General features: G+C 49.6%; 1 protein-coding gene across 2 annotated transcripts in view; it reads left to right on the forward strand.

Moving 5' to 3' along the window:
- CUX2 (cut like homeobox 2) overlaps window positions 1-19,878 on the forward strand; it is a 258,743-nt gene that overhangs the window by 198,563 nt on the left and 40,302 nt on the right. For both annotated transcript variants that reach the window (XM_045073569.1, XM_045073570.1), the window contains exon 4: window positions 2,889-2,967. In XM_045073569.1, the coding sequence (XP_044929504.1) occupies window positions 2,889-2,967 (79 nt within the window). The remainder of the gene's footprint in view (window positions 1-2,888; window positions 2,968-19,878) is intronic.

Raw genomic sequence — 19,878 nt, forward strand, 5'->3', positions numbered from 1 at the left:
TCCCCAGAACAGGAACTGTGCCTTGTCTATCTCAGCAAGATCAAAAATAGACCTGCAGTTGATTTTTCCCTTTCCTAGATCCTGGAACTTTATTTATTTATTTATTTATTTCTAAAGATTTTATTTATTTGACAAAGATCACAATCAGGCAGAGAGAGAGGAAGGGAAGCAGGCTCCCTGCTGAGCAGAGAGCCCAATGTGGGGCTCGACCCCATGACCCTGGGATCATGACCTGAGCCGAAAACAGAGGCTTTAACCCATTAAGCTACCCGGGTGCCCCTGGAACATTCTTTATGTTTGCCATTGTCTTTCTCTTCTCCAGGAGACAATGCGTAATGTTCCCTCCACCAAACTGGGCCAGATTCTCCCCACTTAACATACTCTCAAGGCCCCCTTGTACGTTCCCTTTGAAGCATTTAGCATTTGTAATTAATGAGTAACCTGGAGAATCTGCTTTGATCTCAGTCTCCCTGCTGGACTGAGTCCCATGAGGGCGGGGCTCCAGTCTGCATCATTCATTGATGAGCTCCCAGCACAGGGCACATAGTAGGTGCTCAGGAAATGTTTGTTGAGTGAATGAGAGACTATCATTCCCTCTGGAATTTAAAAGACCAGACACTGTTCACAGAATAACAAGAGAGCTTAGGGAGTTTTAGTAACTGACCTTTTTAAAATCATTTGCTCAACGTCCACCATACATTTCCCTCCACCTCTCTTAAACAACGAATTCTCTGTGGACTTCATAAAACCTTCAGGCTATGCTGTCCAATAGAAATATAATGTGATCCATGGATGTATTTTTACAGGTTGTAGTATCTACATTGAAAAACAAGTAAAAGGAAACAGGTGAAATGAATTTTAATAAAGGACTTTATTTGACCCAGCATATCCAAGAGGTTACCAATTCAATATGTAACCAGTATACATGATGAGCTGTTGACCATTCTTTTTCTCTTGCTAAGTCTTTGAAACCTTGTGTGCACTTTGCACTCCCAGCCCATCTCAATTTGTGCTTGCTGCGTTTCAAGTGCTCAAGAGCCACCTGTGATTTGCGGCTGCCGTATTAGAAGCCTTACAAGAACCACTATGGTTTTCACATTCTTCTTCCCAGTATGCACTGCGAGGTGTGGAGGCGGAGCCTTTCTTAGGTGGTCTTTGGAGGATGCTAGATAAGCACAGCTGGGGTTTATCACCCAGCACTGGACAGAACCTGTCCCCATAACAGGCAAGAAGGAAGGGGTTGGTCATACCAAGAGGTGACCTATACGGGGCTTAATGTATCCCGTAAGATTTACAAAGGGCTTTGTATGTGTTAAATCATCTGACCCTCCAGCAAGGGGGAGGGTGTGGTGTTATTATTTGCATTTTACAGAGGGGGAAGTAGAGGCACAGGGATTGCCATGACCTGTCCGCTCAAAGACACAAAGATAGTAAGTGATGGACCTGGGATTTGAACCCAGGTGGCCTAGATCCAAGGCTTGTGCCTTAGTTGGCCCTTCTCTGAATAGACCATCTCAGAATTGGCCCTTGTCATTTCTCCAAAATGGTGTCACAAAAAGGACCTAGAGTTGGGGCAACCAACCCTCTTATATGTGCTCATCCCCCAAATTGTTTTGAGCACCTTCTGTGCACCACACAGTGCATTCACAGAGCTCATGTCAAGGGAAGGAATTTGATAACAGACACTCCCCCAAGTGGCGTCCCTGGGATTGGTAAGAGAAGCCCACCTCTGAAAAAGGGAGATTGACACATAGATCCTCCCCGTAGATTCATCATTGAAGAAGATGGCACCAGAGGGAGAGGTATATCATTGTCAGGGAGAAAGAATGAAGATGTTCCAGTGCAAAGGGAGATAACCCCACCCAGGGTGTTCTCGAGGATGTAGGGACAGTGACCTGTAGGTACCAGGAGCTCACACCAGCCGTGTGCCAGGGAGGCCCAGGATGATGCCAGGGAAACTGGCTACCAAGAACTAGCACCAAGGCAGCTGTGAGGCCAGAGCTTGGAATTCCTAGCCAAGGACAGGGAGGGATGAGATGGTGCTGAGCCCCAGAAATGTCTTGCCCACCTTATCTTAAGGAACATCACTGGCGGAACAAAAAAGTCTGTGAGCAAGAGAACAAACGTAGGAAGGTAGGTCTTCACAATGGGGTTACAGAGCCGTTTGTGTCTTCATCAGCCAGGAAGCATTTGTTGAGCTGTTTGACATCTCACGAGAGCTTTAACGAGTTCTCTGTAATTTTCAGTGGCAAGAAATATTCCCCAGATGTGTGCCACTTTCCCCCAGAACGTGTCATATCTGGATCTCCAGCAGGACCCTTGCATAACAAAAACAATAATAATGGCTATTAACCTGCTGTGTGCCAGGCCCTGTGCTAAGCACTTACATGCAATTTCATTCCATCCACAGAAGAGACCCAGAAGGTAGGTTCCATTTTTCCGATGAGGAAACCTTAGATCAGAGAGGGCCAATGACGTGCCCGAGGTCACACAGCTAAAATGCAGCAGGGCCAGGATTTGAACCTGGACTTTCTTTTTTTTTTTTTTTTAAATATTTTATTTATTTATTTGACAGAGAGAGAGAGAGGTCACAAGTAGGCAAGAGGCAGGCAGAGTTGGGGGGGGGGGGGACCAGGCTACCTGCTGAGCAGAGAGCTTGATGCAGTGCTCGAGCCCAGAACCCTGAGATCATGACTTGAGCCGAAGGCAGAGTCTTAACCCACTGAGCCACCCAGGTGCCCGAACCTGGACCTTCTAACTCCATACTTTTGACTTTCATTTCCCCTCACCTCCCCCCATCCCATGTTTGCACATGTAGGAAAGTGATCATATTTCCTTGTAGACTCGGATGCCATGGTTACACATGACTCTCTCTCTTGTTTCCAAAGGTGGTGGCCCTTAGTAAGAGAAGTCAGGAGGCCGAGGCAGCTTTCCTGAGTGTTTACAAGCAGTTAATTGAAGCACCAGGTAAGATACATTTGGGTTCCACAACTGGATAATTAATGACATTGAAGAGTTAGCCATTATTGGTTGTTACACAGGGGCCTCCCCACAGTGGGATCTAGGGACAAGCGAAGGCTCCTGGGCAAGGCTGAGCCTTCCGCAAGCGAGGGTTGTTGGGGGCGGTGAGAGGTGCACACCCAGCCTGGTGTGACATGTCCCCACACAGTTCCTCCATCCTCCCCCACCACATTCCAATGTTAGCTAGAAAGCTTTGGGGGACTCCTGTCAAGATCTCCCACCTGGACCTTCTTGGGGAGCCGAGTGCCTTACCTGCCAGAACCCCCATCCCATTGCCACAAAGGACAGATGGTGCCCAGGGCTGTCTGCCAGCTGAGGGCACTGGAGGAAAGACCTCAATGTTTCCCCACCATGGCGCAGCCAAACTCAGCTCAAAGAACACATTACTTACGTGACTCTCTTTTCATGCAATATAAAGACAGGCAAAGATGAATCTGTCAGCACTATCCACAATGCCCAAAATGGGGAAGCAACCCAAATGTCCATGAATGGATGAATGGATAAATAAAATGTGGTTGATTCAGCCATAAAAAGGAGAGACGCGCTCACACGCGCTCACACGCAGCAGGGACGGCCCTCACGATCACGGTGCTGAGTGGAAGAAGCGAGACACAAGGTCACATAATCCAAGACTCCACTTAAATGGAATGTCCCAAATGGGCAAATCTAAGGAGACAGATACCAGACTGGTGGGAGAGGGTTGATGACCGCTAATGGGTGTGGGGTCTCCTTCTGGAAGGATGGAAATGCCCTGGGGCTAGATAGGGGTGATGGCTATGTGACTTCATGAATGTGCCAGATCCCACTGAACTGTTCACTTTAAAATGGTAGATTATATGTTCTAAGAATTTCTTCTCAACTAAAAAAAAAAAAAAAAAAATTAACCTGTGCTGTTAGAAGTCAAGAGAGTGGTTTCTGTTGGAGAGCCAATAGTTCCGACAAGGGACCTCTGGGGGCCAAAGATGCTGCTTCTTGATCTTGGTGTGGATTGTAGAGCTGTGAGCGGTTTGAGCACACTTAGGTGTGTGCCTAAGATATGCAGACACACGTCTGTAAAAAAGTCTCCCATTTCCAAAATGGCCCCTCCTCTGCCACCTTCTCATTTCATGGCTCCGAAACGGGAGCCCAGGGAGGTGTAAGTGATTCGCTTACAATGGTGGTGCTGGGAGGGTACCCTCTGCCAACTCCCGCCATCCGGACAGCCTCCTGGTCCTTTCTGGGGCCCTTCTACACAACCACAGGGATCAATGCTATCGGGTGACCAGGGCTGGGGGTTTATGAGGAAGAACATGAAATCCTAGCTAAGCCGAGTCATGGAGAAGGCGAAGTCCTTTCTACTCTATGGGGAGATCGTTTGTGGGATCTTTGTGTTTGTGGGATCTTTGTGTTTGTGGGTGGGGAAGTCCCTCATTCCGTCTGTCTTGGGCGACTAGGGTGGCTTGAGTGGTGTCCTCCCAAAACTCATGTCTACCCTGAAACTTGGAACATGATCTTCTTTGGAAGCAGGGTCTTTGCAGATGTAACTAGTTAAGGACCTCAAGATGAGACCATGTGGATACAGGGTGGATCCTACCTCCAGTGACTAGTGTCCTTGTAAGAGGAGGAGAGGACACAGAGAGACCCAGGAGGAAGGCCATGTGAAGACTGGCTCAGGCTGAAGTGATGGGGCTACAAGCCAGGGAGGGCTTGAGGCTGCCAGGAACAGGATGAAACAAGCTCCCGAGCTCTGGGAGCGCCTCAGGGTTTAGAAGGCACACGCCTGGCATTGAGGCCGCTCCACCGTCTGCATGTTACAGCTCCAGGGGAACAGGCCAACCAGCCCCCTTCGCGGGGTACCCCGAGGTTGAGTCTGGCGCCTGAGGTCTCACAGCCAGGAGAGTGGGGCTCAGGTCTCCGCACACACGCTGCTATGTCCAGAGTGGCTGCTCCGTGTCACAACTCAGCTGCGTGGGGGAGGCTGTGTTTGTTTTCTGGGGCTCCTGTAACAAGTCACCACAAACTGGGGGGCTTCAAGCCACAGATGTTTATTGTCTCCTAGTTCTGGAGGCCAGAAATCCGAAATTAAGGTGCCCACAGGGCCGTGCTCCCTCTCAAGATTCTAGGGGAAGCTTCTTCCTTCTTCCAGCTTCTTGTGGTTCCAGGTGTCCCTTTGCCTGTGGCCCTGTCATTCCAGTCTTTGCCTCTTGTCCTTACGAGGCTCCCTCCTCCCTATGTCTGGGTCCCAACTCTCCAGCTCTTTTCTCTTATAAGAACACTAGCCATTGAATTTAGGGCCCACCCCATAATCCAGGGTGATCTCCTCCAGAGACCTTAGCTGAGTTACATCTGCCAAAGACCCTTTTCCCAAATAAGGTCACTTCACCGGCTCCAGGCATTAGGACATGGGTATATGTTCAGGGGCCCGTTCAGCCCCCCACAAAGGGATGTGCACACTCCATCCTCTTTGCCCTGGTCCTACACTCCCTGGAAGGCAGCATGCTGTGTGTGTCTCAAGGAGGATGTTTGGGCAGTGAGAGTGGCTGGAGTTGGACAGCATAGCCCTTGGGGTTCTATGCCCACCATGAAGACATGGCCCCCGGGCCATGAGGCCAAGACAGCCCTGGCCATTGCCCCCCTCACTAAGGACCACATTGGGCATGTAGCAGATGCTCTGCTTATATCTCTACCCTCATTAGAGCTATCTGGAAAAAATAATTGGGAAAATAAACCCTCATATTTACCATCATTTTTCAGTCCTTACGGTCCCACAAGATCAGCAACAAGTGACATTGGAAAGTGACCCACAATAGACCCCAAAAATGTCTCCTAGGAGTCTCCACACAAGGCTCCTCCCCTAGACCCCATGTACCTCCCCTGTAGCACCAGGGGGCAGCTCTGAGATGGGCTTGTGATTCGGGGCTCAGGCTGGAGTCCTACCCAGACCACTCACTCGCTGGGTGACTGCAGATGAATTAATTGACTTCGCAAGCCCCTCCCTCCTCTTGTATAAGTTAGTGACTGGGCTACACTTGTCATCATGTATGTGTCTGGCTTTCCTAGAAGTGAAATTCTCTAAGCCTGGTACTGACTGGTCATATCAGTTTTGTATACCCAGAACCTGGTACACAGTAAGCACCTAATAGTTGTTGAATGAATGAGAAACAAGACTCACATGCAGAAATGGGGAGAAGGGTTATTTGAATGACAAGGCGCTCTTTGACCTAGAGCCCTCTGCCTATCACGTGTTTATTTACATTTATTTAAGTGCATTTATTAAGTGCCTGTTGTGTGCCTGGCACTTGCTAGACACTGAGAACCTAATCATGAGCCTGCAAATGCAGACAGGGGCCCAGGCCTCGGGGAGGTTGCATGCCGCTGGCAGGTGACCAGATCATCCCTCGAATAACCATTGCTTATGGCGAACCTAGGGGAGCTCCAGCAAGCCTAGCGCTTGAGGGTGAGAGAGGCTATGGCCCCTGCTTGGAAAAGAGTCATTAATTCCAGGGTTCACTGTGAAACCCTCATCTTTCTCTAGATAGGGCGGTTAACACAATCACAGGGCCAGAGTGCCAGCCCCAGGGACTGCGAGAGTTCCCAAGACCAGTGCAGAGCTTTCCAGAAGGTCCTCGTGCCCTCCTGCCCCTCCCCCCAAAGGGGTCATTCCAAGTCTGGTGCTGACTCCACTCATCTGATTTCGCGACTCTGCTCCCCAGAAATGGAGAGGCGGGGGAGACGTACGTCCCTAGCTGTCACTGAGTTGGAGAACAAGGAGCCTTAACTGATGGAGACATACTGTTCGAACGGCCCCTTTAGGGGCTCTAATTCATTTTCGAGACATTTAAGAATAACAAAATGTTTTAATGATTTCTTAGGGGAATTAGGAAGACATATTTTTGTTCTCATTAAATTTTATCCTCAGACACAAGAACCAAATGTCAGATGTGTTTTTGGTGCTTGGAGCTTCCCGGCGCACTGTCCCCCCCACACACACGCTGTTCCAACCCCCTCCAGAAAAATAACACTCCTGGAAAATTTGCCAGGATGCACACTCTCCTGTTTTTATATTTCTTGACAGGCAAATTATTTGTCGAAATACTTTCCACCCCCCTCCAAAGCCACACAAGTCCTGATTCAACATTTTTGTTTTGAATGACTGCTGCCAACACAAATCTTTGGCAGAGAATGCGATATGGCGTGATTGCTCAGCAAGTATTTTGATAAGTGTGCAGCCTGTATGTCTGTAATTACGAAAGAAAACCGTAAATCTTTTGGATATTGTTCACACAGATGTGGCGTGAAGTGAGAAAAAAAGCAGTAAAACGTGTTAAAAGCATAATTAATGTCATTGTTGTGGAGGATGGTTTGATTTAAACCTTTCTGACTTCTGTATCGGTGGCGGCTGATTTCTTTATCGCGCTCGCAGTCACCAGGTACCAACCCGAGCTTCACAAAGCTAACTTGTTAACTGAGTGCTTAGTTAAAAGTACAAGGCGGGAAGAGGGGAGGAAGAAAGAAAGAAAGAAATGAAAAGAAAGGAAACAAGGAGAGAGCAAGTAAGAGAGCAGGCAGAAGAGGACTGCTGAAGAGATAAGAAGAGAGAGGTGAGTGCCCCCAAAATGGGTTTTTCTGCTTTACTTTGGTTTTTTAAAAATCCAGTGCAGGAGACGGCAACTCCTGACAGGTGTTTCTCTCCCTGCTTCTTTCAGGAGGCAAAGCTGGTCAGCTTAGGTGTTCCAGCTGCAGAGTCAGACACAGCAGGGTAGGACTCTCAGTTCGGTAGTTTTGAGCTGTGTGACCTTGGGCAGGGGCCCGAACCTCTCTGAGCTCTGAGTTCTATGTCTTTAGCAGAGGGGTAATAATAGCAGCTACTCACTATTTGACACGAAGGTTCACTGTGCTGGGTGTGAAAGTATTTGGCAGGGTCTGATAACCAGCAGCCCACTGCAAAGCTGACATCAGAGTGTAAGCTACATAGATCACAAGTGTTTGCTGCTGATCTCACAAGGTTCTGTCAGTTATCGAGGACATGGGGTGAGCAGTTTAGGCAACAGGGTGACTGAGTCTGGAATAGGAAAATACTTTACAGTGTTTGGGGCTTAATTTTTTTTTCTCTCCAATTATAAAAGTCACATATACATGCTTTTGACTTCAAAAAATACGGAAAAGTAGAAAGAAGGAGACAGAACTCCCTACTAGAGAAGCAGTGGGAACATTATTTTTCTTTCTGATCTTTTCCCTATGTACTTCCTCAAAACAGTAGTTCATTCTGCTTGTACCATTTTGAATCATCCTTCCTTTTACCCAATATGAGCATACGTATTTCCCTGTGTGATTAAAAATCCTGAGTAACTTTGGTTCATCGTGTGTAATGGTCTCTTGTGTGGCTGTGCTGTAATTTTCTGGACTGCCCTCTCCAATGTTGGGCATTTAGGGTGCTCAGGAATGAGCAGCTTATTGGTACTGTGCTGTAGTTCTGAGGACAAGGAAGAGAACTTGGGAAGGAAAATAGATTGTAGCCATGCATTGGCCCCAAACCCAGAATTTATTCTGAACTCATGCATTTGTTACACTAAGTATCTTTTCAAATATTATGAGCCTCTCATATTCTTTTGTGAATCACTGGTTCATGTATCTACAGCCCATTTTAATGTCAGAGATCACTTTCTTATTGATTTGTAGGCACTCTTTATATATTACAGATAATAATCTTTGTCCTGGTAAACATGTCTCCTATCTTCTCCCCTAGTTTGCTTTCAAAAAATATTTGCAGAAACGTAGAAATTCTTGTCAAACCTTTGCTTTTATATTTCCTGGATTTCATGTCATATTTTTAAAAACCCCTTCTTGCTTGAAAGTTTTGGGTTTTTCTTTTTTAGTACTTCTGTGACCTTAATTTTTAGAGAATGAATCTTTGATGGAAGTAGCAAGGGAGGTTAAGAATTTAGCTTTGCTTTTGTCCCAAATGACTAGTTCTACCGCCATCTAGTGGATAAGCCACCTTCACAAATACAGGTAATAAAGATTTTAGTACAACGAGAAACTCTTGTTTCTGTTTGCTCTCACTTCCATCCCCTTCTCCCTGAATATGCCTCTGCTCACTTGATCCCGTAGGAAACAAGGTCAGAGTTTCCCGAAGATGGCAGCTGACTTTAGAAGGCATTACACCACCCTCTCCCCTGCCAGAAGTGCTCCTCCACCATGGCGGCCCGTCTAACTTTAAGTATTCTTGGTAACCAAGGACTGGAGGAAGATTAAACGAAAGCATCTGGCATGATACTGGTACCCAGTAGGTGCTCAATGCACGGCTGTTCCCTTGCAGAAGGGAAGCCAGGCACATCAGCTGTGGCTTTTCATCGGTTCACTTGGGGCACCTACTAGAGCTAAACCCTGTGGGAGCTCAAGCCTGAGCTTTCTTCTGCCCTCAGAGACTCGGAGGCTGGCAGGGCCATCATGACCCAAAGTCAGACTGCCAGAGAAAGGGCCCCGCGGCTGGACAGCCGGAGGAGGCACCTCAGAGAAAGCAGGCTTTGAACGTGGTCCTAAAGCATCAGCTGCCACCCTTGCAGGGATGGTTGGGGGGTGCCTGTGCGTCAGGCTATGCAGCACAGCCCTTCACAGAAATGAGTCCATGATCCCCTTAGTCCCCTTGACAGCAGCTAAGCTGTCCTACTGTGCGCTGAAAAAAATGGAGGCTCGGAGAGATCAAGGCATTTGCCCAAGGTCACACAGCAGAGAGACAGTAGAGTCTGAATTTTGACCCAGACTCCTAACCTACTTGCAGGTTCATTTTAAAAATTGAAAGGATTTGAACAAAACCACTGGACATTTGGCCTCCAAAAAGAGTGACAAACAGCTGAGGGTCTTTGTTGCTGGTAGGTTAAGAGGTTCTAGATTGAGAGGATGGGCCCTTTGCTGAAATATAAGTGTGTTACCCAGAAGAGGAACAAGTTAACCCCCCCAGCTAAGAACTCCTCGTTCTCCCGGCTCAAGCTTCCAAATTCAGGGAGCCGAGTGACACCAGGAGAAGCACTAGCAGGGACCCCAGGCCAGAGGGCCGTCCTACCGAGCAGGGCCAATCCCTGTCCTGCCTTGAGCTCCCCTTGTTATTCTTCACTTTTCTGCTCCTCAGTTTCCCCATTTATAAAACACGGATAATAATCGTACCTACTTATAGGCCAATTGGGTGGATTTGGTGAGAGAAAGAACATTGAGTATGGTGCCTGGTACAGAGTAGCAGCCCCATGCAATTCATGAGACAAATATTGAGCGCCTCCTGTTTGCTGGACCCTCCACTCACCACCAGGAGCACAATGTGAAGCAAAACACACTGTCGCTGCCTGCCTTTCTGTGAAACTCCGTATATGGGAACTTTATTTGTTTTATAATGGACTTGGCTTTGAATCGGGCTCTGGTGCTCCCTGGCTGGGCCACCCTGAGTGGCTGGTTCTGCCTCTCAGCCTGTTTCTTGGTCTGGAAAAGCACACCTACCTCCTGGGACCTCAGAGAGGAGTAACCGTGGTGCAGATTCTAGAAGGCCCTCTGGGTGTCTAGCACCTAGTATGTGCTCAGTAAACAGTCCCTGCAGCTATGCTGGTGTTGAATTCCCACCATCACCCCGTGCCAAGAAGGAAGACCTTCCCCAGGCCCTCTGTCCGTCCTTCAGCCAGAAGACCCCCCGGAGCAGCCGGTCCTGGCAGTGGATGGAAGAGCAGGTGGGCGGACACATGGCTCACGGCTGTGTGGACGGGCCCCACACCCCATCTGCTCTCGAAAAGTTAAGATTAAAGGATCAGAGTTAGTCTCTCTGCCGCCGTCAGTAGCCCGAGCCTCCCGCCCATGCAGGCGCCCAGAGCCTGGGCCCAGATGGGAGAAGGCTTCTGTCTCCAAGATATTTTGGAGGGGCGCACGCATACTTCTGCATATATGTGTTTCTAAACAGCCTCTCGGACAGCCTTCGCGGCTCCAGCTTTCCTAAAAAAGCTCTGAATGCCACTTTCCTTCAGATGGACACAGTGGGAGGAATGAGACAGCTTTTCCTAGCTCCCCGGCTCCCCCCCCACCAAAAACCCCATAGACGCTTTCTGAAGAAACACCACAGCATCAGCTAGCGGTGGGAGAGGGAATAGACGAAGTGCCTCCGTGAAGCCCGGTGTGGTATTAAAATATTACAAGTCCGCTGGCAATATTCTCTAAGGGGTTAGATCCAATGTAACCAAAATGAATTAGTCATTTTATTAAGCAGTTTATGCATAAAGAGCAGGTTGATGACTGTAGGACAAAGGCCCTCCGCTTCCTGACAGTGTCCCCCTCCCTGCGCTCCCGTCGGGACCTGCCACCTCGGATGGCTCGCGTCTGATCTCCCGTGTCTGCCATCGTGCTCGATTAATCCAAAAGATTTGTTGTAGTCAAACATTTCTGATTTGGGATTCTCCCTGTTTGGGGCTTTTTCGTCCAGGTTGGATCCAAGGCCCTTGGCTTCCCACTGCCACTGCCCTCATCCAGGTATCGACTGTGTGTCTGTCGCAGGAGTGAAGTGAGGGATACCGCGCCCAACTCTGGGCAGCTGTGGGTCTTGGCTGAAAGGTTCGCAGGAAGTGCTGAGCCTGGCAGAACCTGGGCTCCCTGCTCCAGACGAGGAGATGCGGGGATGTTTGGTCACTTCTCCTGACACCAGGATAGGAGGCTTGCCAAACACCAAAGTGGGGACATGGGTCACTTTGAAGATTGGGGGCTTGGTGGGACCCAGCACTTCCCCTTATGGGGTCACCTGGCACGGGAAACAGCTTCAGTGTACCTGGCACAGCAGTGAAACTTTGAACACATTGCATGCCGGGTGTCACCTCCTTCCTTCTAGATAAACTTCAGTCCGGTGCTAGAGCATCTTAAACACCTATAGAATACCTGTGCATCTCCCTTTTTAGCCAAGGGAGAGCCAACCTTGGGAACCCAGTCTTAGGTAACAAGAGGGTCTAACTAGAACTTAATAACATCAGTTTTCACCCAGTGTGGGGCTTGAACTCACAACCCTGAGATCCAGAGCTGCATGCTTTCCCGACCAAGCCAGACAGGTGCCCCCTCTTTGTGTTTATTTTTATGGTTTTAGGCACCTTCTATTTATGATATAGGATCCCAATGATCTATTTACGATAATTTAAAATATTTTTAGTTAAAAAAACTGAGTCATATAAGGACAAATGTCATGTTGGTAATCCTTTAGGGGCAGGTGGATTCAGCAGAAGTCGTGAAGTGCGTATGTCAATGTCTGGCGTTTGGGCTGTACTGGGTTCAGATTCAGCTCTGCCTTGTTCTGGATTGGTGGCCTTGAACAAATGGCTTCCCTTTGCTAGGGAACTTTTGGCCCAAGACACTGGGTGGAGGTCATATCTACCCCAGAACCTAGCTCCCCAGATGTGGGTGCCCCACCTACTTCAGGATCGATGGTAGCTGGGGTTTTGGAAACAAAGACCAGAAACTAGTGGTTGGAGGGTCAGAACCTGCTCTGAACCCAGCTTCCACCCTCGGCGGCAGCACCCAGAGCAGCCTGCAGGAAGGGAGGGAGGCTGGCACCGGAAGTCCCCGGACATTGCCAGTCTCTGTCAGCCCCACATCCTCATCTCTAAAATGGGTCAGTTGTTGTGAAGATTAAGCTAAGTTGTGTTTCTGGGACAATACCTGGGGCGGGGGGTGGGCAGCTGGTCACAAGGGCCCACCACCCTCTCTTGGTCCGGTGGGGGCTGTTTCTCCTGGTGGTGATTCCTGTGTCTAGATTATTCTCTCTCTCCCCGCTGCTGGCTCCCTCATCTTCAAGGCTCTGTTCAAATGTTACCTCCTTCAAGAAGCTTTCCCTACTCCATTAGCAGCATTCCCCCCACCAAGCATGTCAGGCCTCTCTCTGCCTGGACCCTGCCTTCTTTTTCTTCTCTGTCCCCTTACTGCCACTGGTTTATTTGTCCTTTATCCCTTTATCCATCTTTCTCTCTAGAGTGTCAACCCCAGGAAGACAGAAATTCCCTCTTATCTACTGCTCTATCTCCGGGGCCCAGAAACCTCCCTGGCACACAGCAGGTGCTCAGAAAATATTTGGCAACTGAACTAATGGTGTCTGACACATAGTAGATGCTCAGTAAAAATGTACTGGTGAATAGTGACTGCATTAGTGACTATTCACTTCCTATTGCTGTTATAACCAATGACCGCAGACTTAGAAGCTTATCACAATCCACATTTATTGAGCACCTACTATGTGAAATGCCAGGGCAGGGCCCCAAGGGGAAAGGGAAGACTGAGAAATGAAAGCAAGACGCTCCCCACTTCCCTGTGGCTGTCAGGTTCTCTGAAAGACCTCTTCCAAACATTTTAAAGATCTGTTGTCACTTTTCTCTCTTTCAGTTTGTGTTTGTAAGAGTGGCCAGACCAGTGACATTTAGCTGATGGATCGAATAATGCTGTTGGACAAGGGAAGGGGGAAAGCCTTGAATTTGCCAGCCCCCAAGGCTGAGCATTTTACCTCTGTGTGATTTGGCAAATCTTCCAGTCGTCTGGGTACTAGTCATTTTTTTCCTCCATAACTCAGCCCCTGGCAGCTTAGCTCAGGCTCCGTGGATTTCTCCCAGATAGGGGAGGTGGGAAGAAATGAGTTTCTCACACACTGTAAAACCCAAGAATTCCCACTATGCACCAGTGCGGAGGAAATAAAGGGTAAAAAAATACCCGGGGTAGTAAGAGACCATCGTTGCTGTGTATTTTCCAGAGCAGGGACCCTATTCGACCCACGGCCCAATGCCTCAGTAGATCTGGAGGATAAAAATGCAATAGAGTGAGAACCAGGTCCCGACACTTTCTCTTACACAATGGGCTTGTTCCCTGGATGCCAGGTAACATGGTGCAGCAGGAGAGAAGTAGATTAGACTTTAAGTGAGGACTTTCTTCCTATGGGACTTGGAGTCTTGGCAATGCCTCAGTCCTGCCTCTCTCACAGTTGGTATTCAGTCAGTTACCACATGTTATGGTTTGAATTATGTGCCCCAGAAAGATACGTGGAGGTCCTAACCTCTGGTACCCTCTTTTAGAAAAATGGTCTTTACAGATGTAATCAACTTAGGAAGAGGTCATCAGGTAGACCCTAATTCAGTATGCTGGGGTTCTTATAAGAAGAGGAGAGAGACACAGAGGAGAAAGTCTTGTGAAAACAGAGCCAAGACCAAGAAACAATGGCCAAGGAACGCCAAGGATTGCCAGGAGCCGGGATAAAGGTGTGGAGCACTGGGGGAGAGCAGACTTTGGACCTGTGTCCTCCAGACCATTTTCTGGAGCTGCCTACCAACTAGGTTGTTGGAAACCATGAAAATTTATTCTCTCAGTTCTGGAGGCATCCAAAGCTGCCAAAAATCAAAGTGTTGACAGGATCACTCGGTTCCTTCGGGAGTTGCTGAGGGAGAACCGGTTCCAGTCCCCTGTCCTACCTCTGGTGGTGGCCGGCTATCCTTGGTGGCAGATGCATCACTTGAGTCTCTGCCTCTGTCTTCTCTGGGACTTCTCTGTGTGTCTCTCTGTGCTGTCTCCTCTTCTTAAAAGGACACCAGTCATTAGTCAACCCCAATCCAGATGACCTCACCTTAACTTGATTCCTTCTGCAAAGACCCTGTTTCTAAATAAGGTCAAGTTCCAAAGTTCTGGATGGACATGAATTTCGGGGAACACTACTCAACCTAGGACACCACACCCCATCAGTTCTTCCTGTCTACCTCTGAGCACTCTCTCCACTTCTGCCGCCTCCCTCATCACGGCATCACTGCTCTGACGGTCCTGGTAGCTTCCCCTCGGGCTCCCTCTACAGCTCGTTTCTCACACAGCAGCTCAGACGAGACTGAAAAAGGCGAAATAGAACCGGTCACTCCCTCCCCACTGCCCTTAGGGTAAACCCAATCCCCCCCCCCCCAATACCTGACTGGGATGACCGTCACACAGAGACAAGAGCTCAACAAATTTATGCTGAGCGAAGCCTGTACGTGGACCCCTAGGTCCCCCTTTGAGCTCCGCCCACTCCAGACTCCTCCCTGGAAAGTGCCAGCACCACACCACGGGTTTCACATCCATAGACTCTGATTCTAGCAGCAGCTCTGCAGGAGAGGCCCCATGGCTACCCCCATTTTACAGATGGGAAAACTAAGAGTCCAAGAGGAGAAAAAGTCACATGTTGGTTTTGGTCCTGTGGAAGCAGGCAGATACCAGAACAGCGTTAGATAGGCAAGAGGTTTTTTGCGGGGGGCGGGGGGGGGATGCTGTGTAGGATGGAGAGGGAGAGGAGGAGGTGCCGAGAGCCTTTAGACGGCAAAGTGGTCTGAACCTGGGGGTGAGGGGAAGAAGCTTGGCGGGAAGACCCTCGGACTGCAGTGCAGCTCCGGGCAGGTCTCGACTGGGCTGACAGGCAGCGCCAAAGAAGATGTACCAGTTAGCTCAGGCTGCTCTGACCAGACCACAGACCAGGTGGCCTAAGCAACAGACATTTATTTCTTACAGTTCTGGAGGTTGAAAGTCCAAGATCAAGGTGCCAGCAGCCTGGTTTCTGGTGAGAGCTCTCTTCCCAGCTTGCAGGTGGCTGCCTTTGCTGTCTTCACAGCAAAGCTGCCTTTCCTCTGTTCACGTGCAGAGAGAGTTCTGCCGTCTTCCTGTTCATATAAGGGCACTGGTCCTATAGGATTCAAGCCCTTTTCTCCAGATGTGGCTGGATCAGGGGGTTAGGGTTCTACTACATGGATTTGGAGAGACACAGTTCAGTCCATGATACAAGGTTTGCCCATCCCAGCATCATCAGGAGCAGACTCACTCTGCACCCCCTGTCATGCTTGGTTAGGCTGGGAGCAGCCCCAGGCAGGTGTGGCCTGAGCTGACACTATAGTAGATCAGAAGAGTCTCCATGGCTGCCACAAGTCTTCATAATAAGCGGAAGGGCAACACTCAGAGTCTGCTGGGTGCCAGGCACCGTTACGGGGCTCGGCATCTCCTGGGAGCCCCGCACAGCCCAGACACAGTAGGTCTGCTGTCCCCATTTTATCACTGGGGAAACTGAGACACACAAAACCTAAGCAGCTGTCTCTGGAGATGTCACAGCAGGAAACACTCTCCGTGTCCCAGCCTGGCCCCCTCCCGCTTTGTCTCAGGGTGGCTTAGGAATTCACAACATTCGTACTTCTTGGGTCAGGCTAGCCTGTGAAGTTGTCTAATATAAACTTTCTGCCACACATCCCAGCTCTAGGGATACTCCACAGCCAAAAGCACTCACTTTGACAGGACCCCGCCCCTATTTGATTGACATCCAGGGTTAATATACTTGTAATAGGAATTTAAGTGGAGAGCCCAGAGAGGTCTGGTGCTCTGTCCGAGGCCGCACAGCAGGCCAATGGCAAGGCCAAGAACAGAACCATCAGTCTAATGCTCCTAGCCTAATAGTAAAAAATTCCCATGCCCTGCCTCAAGGCAGCTTGGCCTACTGCAAAGAATCACCTGGTACCCTGAGTTCAAGTCCCACCTCTGCCACTTTTGAGCTAGGTGACCTTGAGCACATGATATCTCTTCTCTGGGCCTTCATTTTCTTGTCCAGAAAATGGGGAATAGCAATATCTTCCTTACTGGGCCTCACCTTGGGGACATGACTTCACCCTACTGCTTATGCCTCAGTTCCCCCATCTGTAAAATGGGAACACAACAGCACATATCTCTTAGTGCTGTGGTGAAGATCATGGGAATTGTAATTCGTGTCACGTGCTTTCGTTGTTATATTTCAGTCACAGTCTGACTTTGGCTGAGTCATCAGAATATCCCCCTGCCACTTTCTCCCTCAAATCGGGGAACTAGGAAGGAAGTGTGGGAAGAAGAGGCCCAAGAGCCTGTCTTGGTCCTTCCACCAACTCACTGGTGGACTTCGGGGAAGTCACAGGATCCCACTTTAACCCCTCTGTGCACTGGGGAACCTTTTGGTCCCTCCCCAATATGACTTTCCACTCTAGAATTTTTGGGCCCCAGAGGAGATTCAAAACAGGATTGTTGGATTCTGGATCTCCTGGGGATTGATGAGAATATATGAGGCCATCCCTGGTCCCGAGACTCCACAGAGCATCACCAAGCAGACAGCTGGCCTCCAGATCACCTCAAGACCGGGCTTGCTGCCTCCCCTCATGTAATAGCAGCCTTAGCCCCCTTCCCAAGCCCAGCTAGGCACCTAGCACTGTGCAGATCTCCGTTTTTCTCTCATCCAGACATCATAAACACACCCTACACACGTAGCCCCATTTTACAGATGAGAAAATGGAGGCTCTGGGAGGTTAATTAACTGTCCAGAGTTATTAGCCAGTTTGGAGCCAGACCTGGCACCAGCAGCCCTTGGAACATATTGCTTCTGTTGGTATCTTTGTTTATCTTCCCAGTAATAATTCTTGGGAATTAGGAACTGTTGTAGTTCTCCCACTGTATTAGAGGGAAAATGAGGTTCATGGCTCTTTGGAAGGAGGATTTGGATCCAGAGCTGGGCTTCCGCTTCTGTGAGCTTAACCACTATGTTCTACCCTGTAGCAGCAAATGAAGGTGAAAAGCAGGAGCCTTAGAATCGCTGAGCCTCTATTAAGCAGGGATCCGGCCAACCCTGCTCCTCCAGCCTCTCCAGGGGCCCGCCTCAGGGCAGCTCCCCCTGGACAGAGGGCACAAGGCAGCAAGGAGTGGCCCACAGGGCCTCCGAGCAGAGAAGGAGGGAAGCGTCAATCCCTGATGGCTGGAAATGGGGTGGATGACACCCTTTATCACCCAAGTGTAATCGTTTGGCTTCGACGGGCTCGTGGCCAGCCCGCCCCCAAGCCATGAGCTAGATCTTTTCCACCTCCTTGGAACCAGAGTGAGCCCTCTGTGGCCCGCTCGGAGCTGCACCCTCCCGTGTTTATCTAACTTCCCTGACCCTGGCAAGTGCTCACGGCCTTTCTCTTCTTTCTGAAAAACCAGGACACAATAGGAAGCGTTTCCTTGAACTTATTAAAAAATCCAGACTTGTAAATTAATTTGTCCGTGTTGTACAAAGGCAGTGCAGATGGACTCATTAGCATGCACACAACAAATAATTATAGATGAATTTTTAGCTGGCCTGCCTAATGCGCTTGCTGGGTTAATTATGTCAATGTATAATTACATCAGCCCGGGGAGACATAATGGCATACCCCGCTGAGCAGGCCCTGCCTAATGACGGGGCGTGGGGGGAGTGCTGACAGGGGAAAGAAGGCAGCGTTCTCGCGCACCTGCTTACCTCGGCACAAACGCCCATTGTCAGAGCCTCCCGCCACCTAAACAAACAGACAGGAGGAGAGGGAGAAAATGCAGAGGCGACCTTGTTCCAGCCAGACCTGAAGGCTCCTGTGTGTAGGCACTGCCCCATTTCTTCCCTCAGCAGATGTTCGTTGGGTCAGATTGTGTGTTGGACTTCATTCACCCACCAGGGGTCCAGTGGGGAGTGAAAACAGACGCAGTCCCAGCCCTGCCTTGTGGAGTTGGCAGTCCAGTGGGTGTTAATTAGGTAGACTTGCAAATCAGTGAAAATTGTAAGTACAGTGAGTGCTCTAAAGGAAAGGTGCGGGGAGCTGGGAGAGCTCAGGTGGAGGAATGACTGGCTGGTCAAGGCAGGCTTCCTGGAAGAAGTGGCATTTGAGTTGCAATATGGAAGGTGATTAAGCATTAACTAGCTGAAAGAGGTTAAAGGAGAAGGCGGGGTGTTCCTGGCAGTGGCTCTTGCCCAGACAAAGGCTCCGGGGTAGGAAGGTACATTTGAGGAACTAAGAGAAAGCCACTGTGACTGGAGCTCAGAAAGGCAGGAATAGCCAAAGCTTCTGTTTATTCCAAGGTGACCAAATGCCAGGCACTGTGTTGAAATCTTTGTGTGTGTGGATCCTCATCCCAGCCCTGTGAGGTCGGTGCTTTTATGGGGAGGCACAGAGAGGTAGACTTGTTTGCCAGAGTCGCATTGCAGTCCTGAAAAGCAAGTATAGATTAGACCAGTAACCAGGATCCACACTGGAAATGCCTCTGCCCCCAACAGAGAGCAGTCACCGAGTGGATGGTGGCAGGAGGCTCCAGGAAAGGGACCAGCAAGAAAGAGGGCTCTGGTGCTTTTGAAAGGACTGTGGACCAGACGCAGGCCCCTTGGTCTGGAGCAAGGAGGCCCTGGCTCTCCTGGGCCCCCATGAACACCCACCTGCTCTGCTTGGGTGGAAATGTCCACACCTCTGGGACAGGAAGCCTTTGTGGCATCTGAGAAAGAGACCCAGACTTGAACCTCACACTCCACCCTTTAGCAAGTCAACTGGCTTCTCTGAGCTGGTTTCCTGAATCCACACCAGCCTCCGGGGCATGCTGGGAGCATCAGGGGAACCCATTCCCGTGAACAGCTTTGTAACCTAGAAGAAGCCACACCAAGCTCTGGCATTATCCAGGTGTTCTTAGTACCTGCCCACGGTGGGCAGCTGGGGAAAGTCACCTGAAGAACTGCTGGGGTCTAGATCTGAAGGAAGAGGAAGTGCCTACTAGATGGGGGGTGGGGGGACGACAGAATTCCATACGGAAGGACCTACGGATGCCTCATCTTTTTTTTTTTTTTTTTTAGATTTTATTTATTTGACAGATAGAGACCACAAGTAGGCAGAGAGGCAGGCAGAGAGAGGGGGGGAAGCAGGCTCCCTGCCGAGCAGAGAGCCCGATGCGGGGCTCGATCCCAGGACCCTGAGATCATGACCTGAGCCGAAGAGGCCGCTTAAGCAACTGAGCCACCCAGTCACCCCCCCAAGTATGGCCAATTAAATAATGGCTTCTGTAGGGGTGAAAAGCTGGACGTAAGACACTTTCCAA

This window comes from Mustela putorius, unplaced genomic scaffold (genome assembly GCF_011764305.1).
Source record: "Mustela putorius furo isolate JIRA1106 unplaced genomic scaffold, ASM1176430v1.1 tig00537248_pilon_pilon_pilon, whole genome shotgun sequence".
In the NCBI taxonomy this organism is placed as follows: domain Eukaryota; kingdom Metazoa; phylum Chordata; class Mammalia; order Carnivora; family Mustelidae; genus Mustela; species Mustela putorius.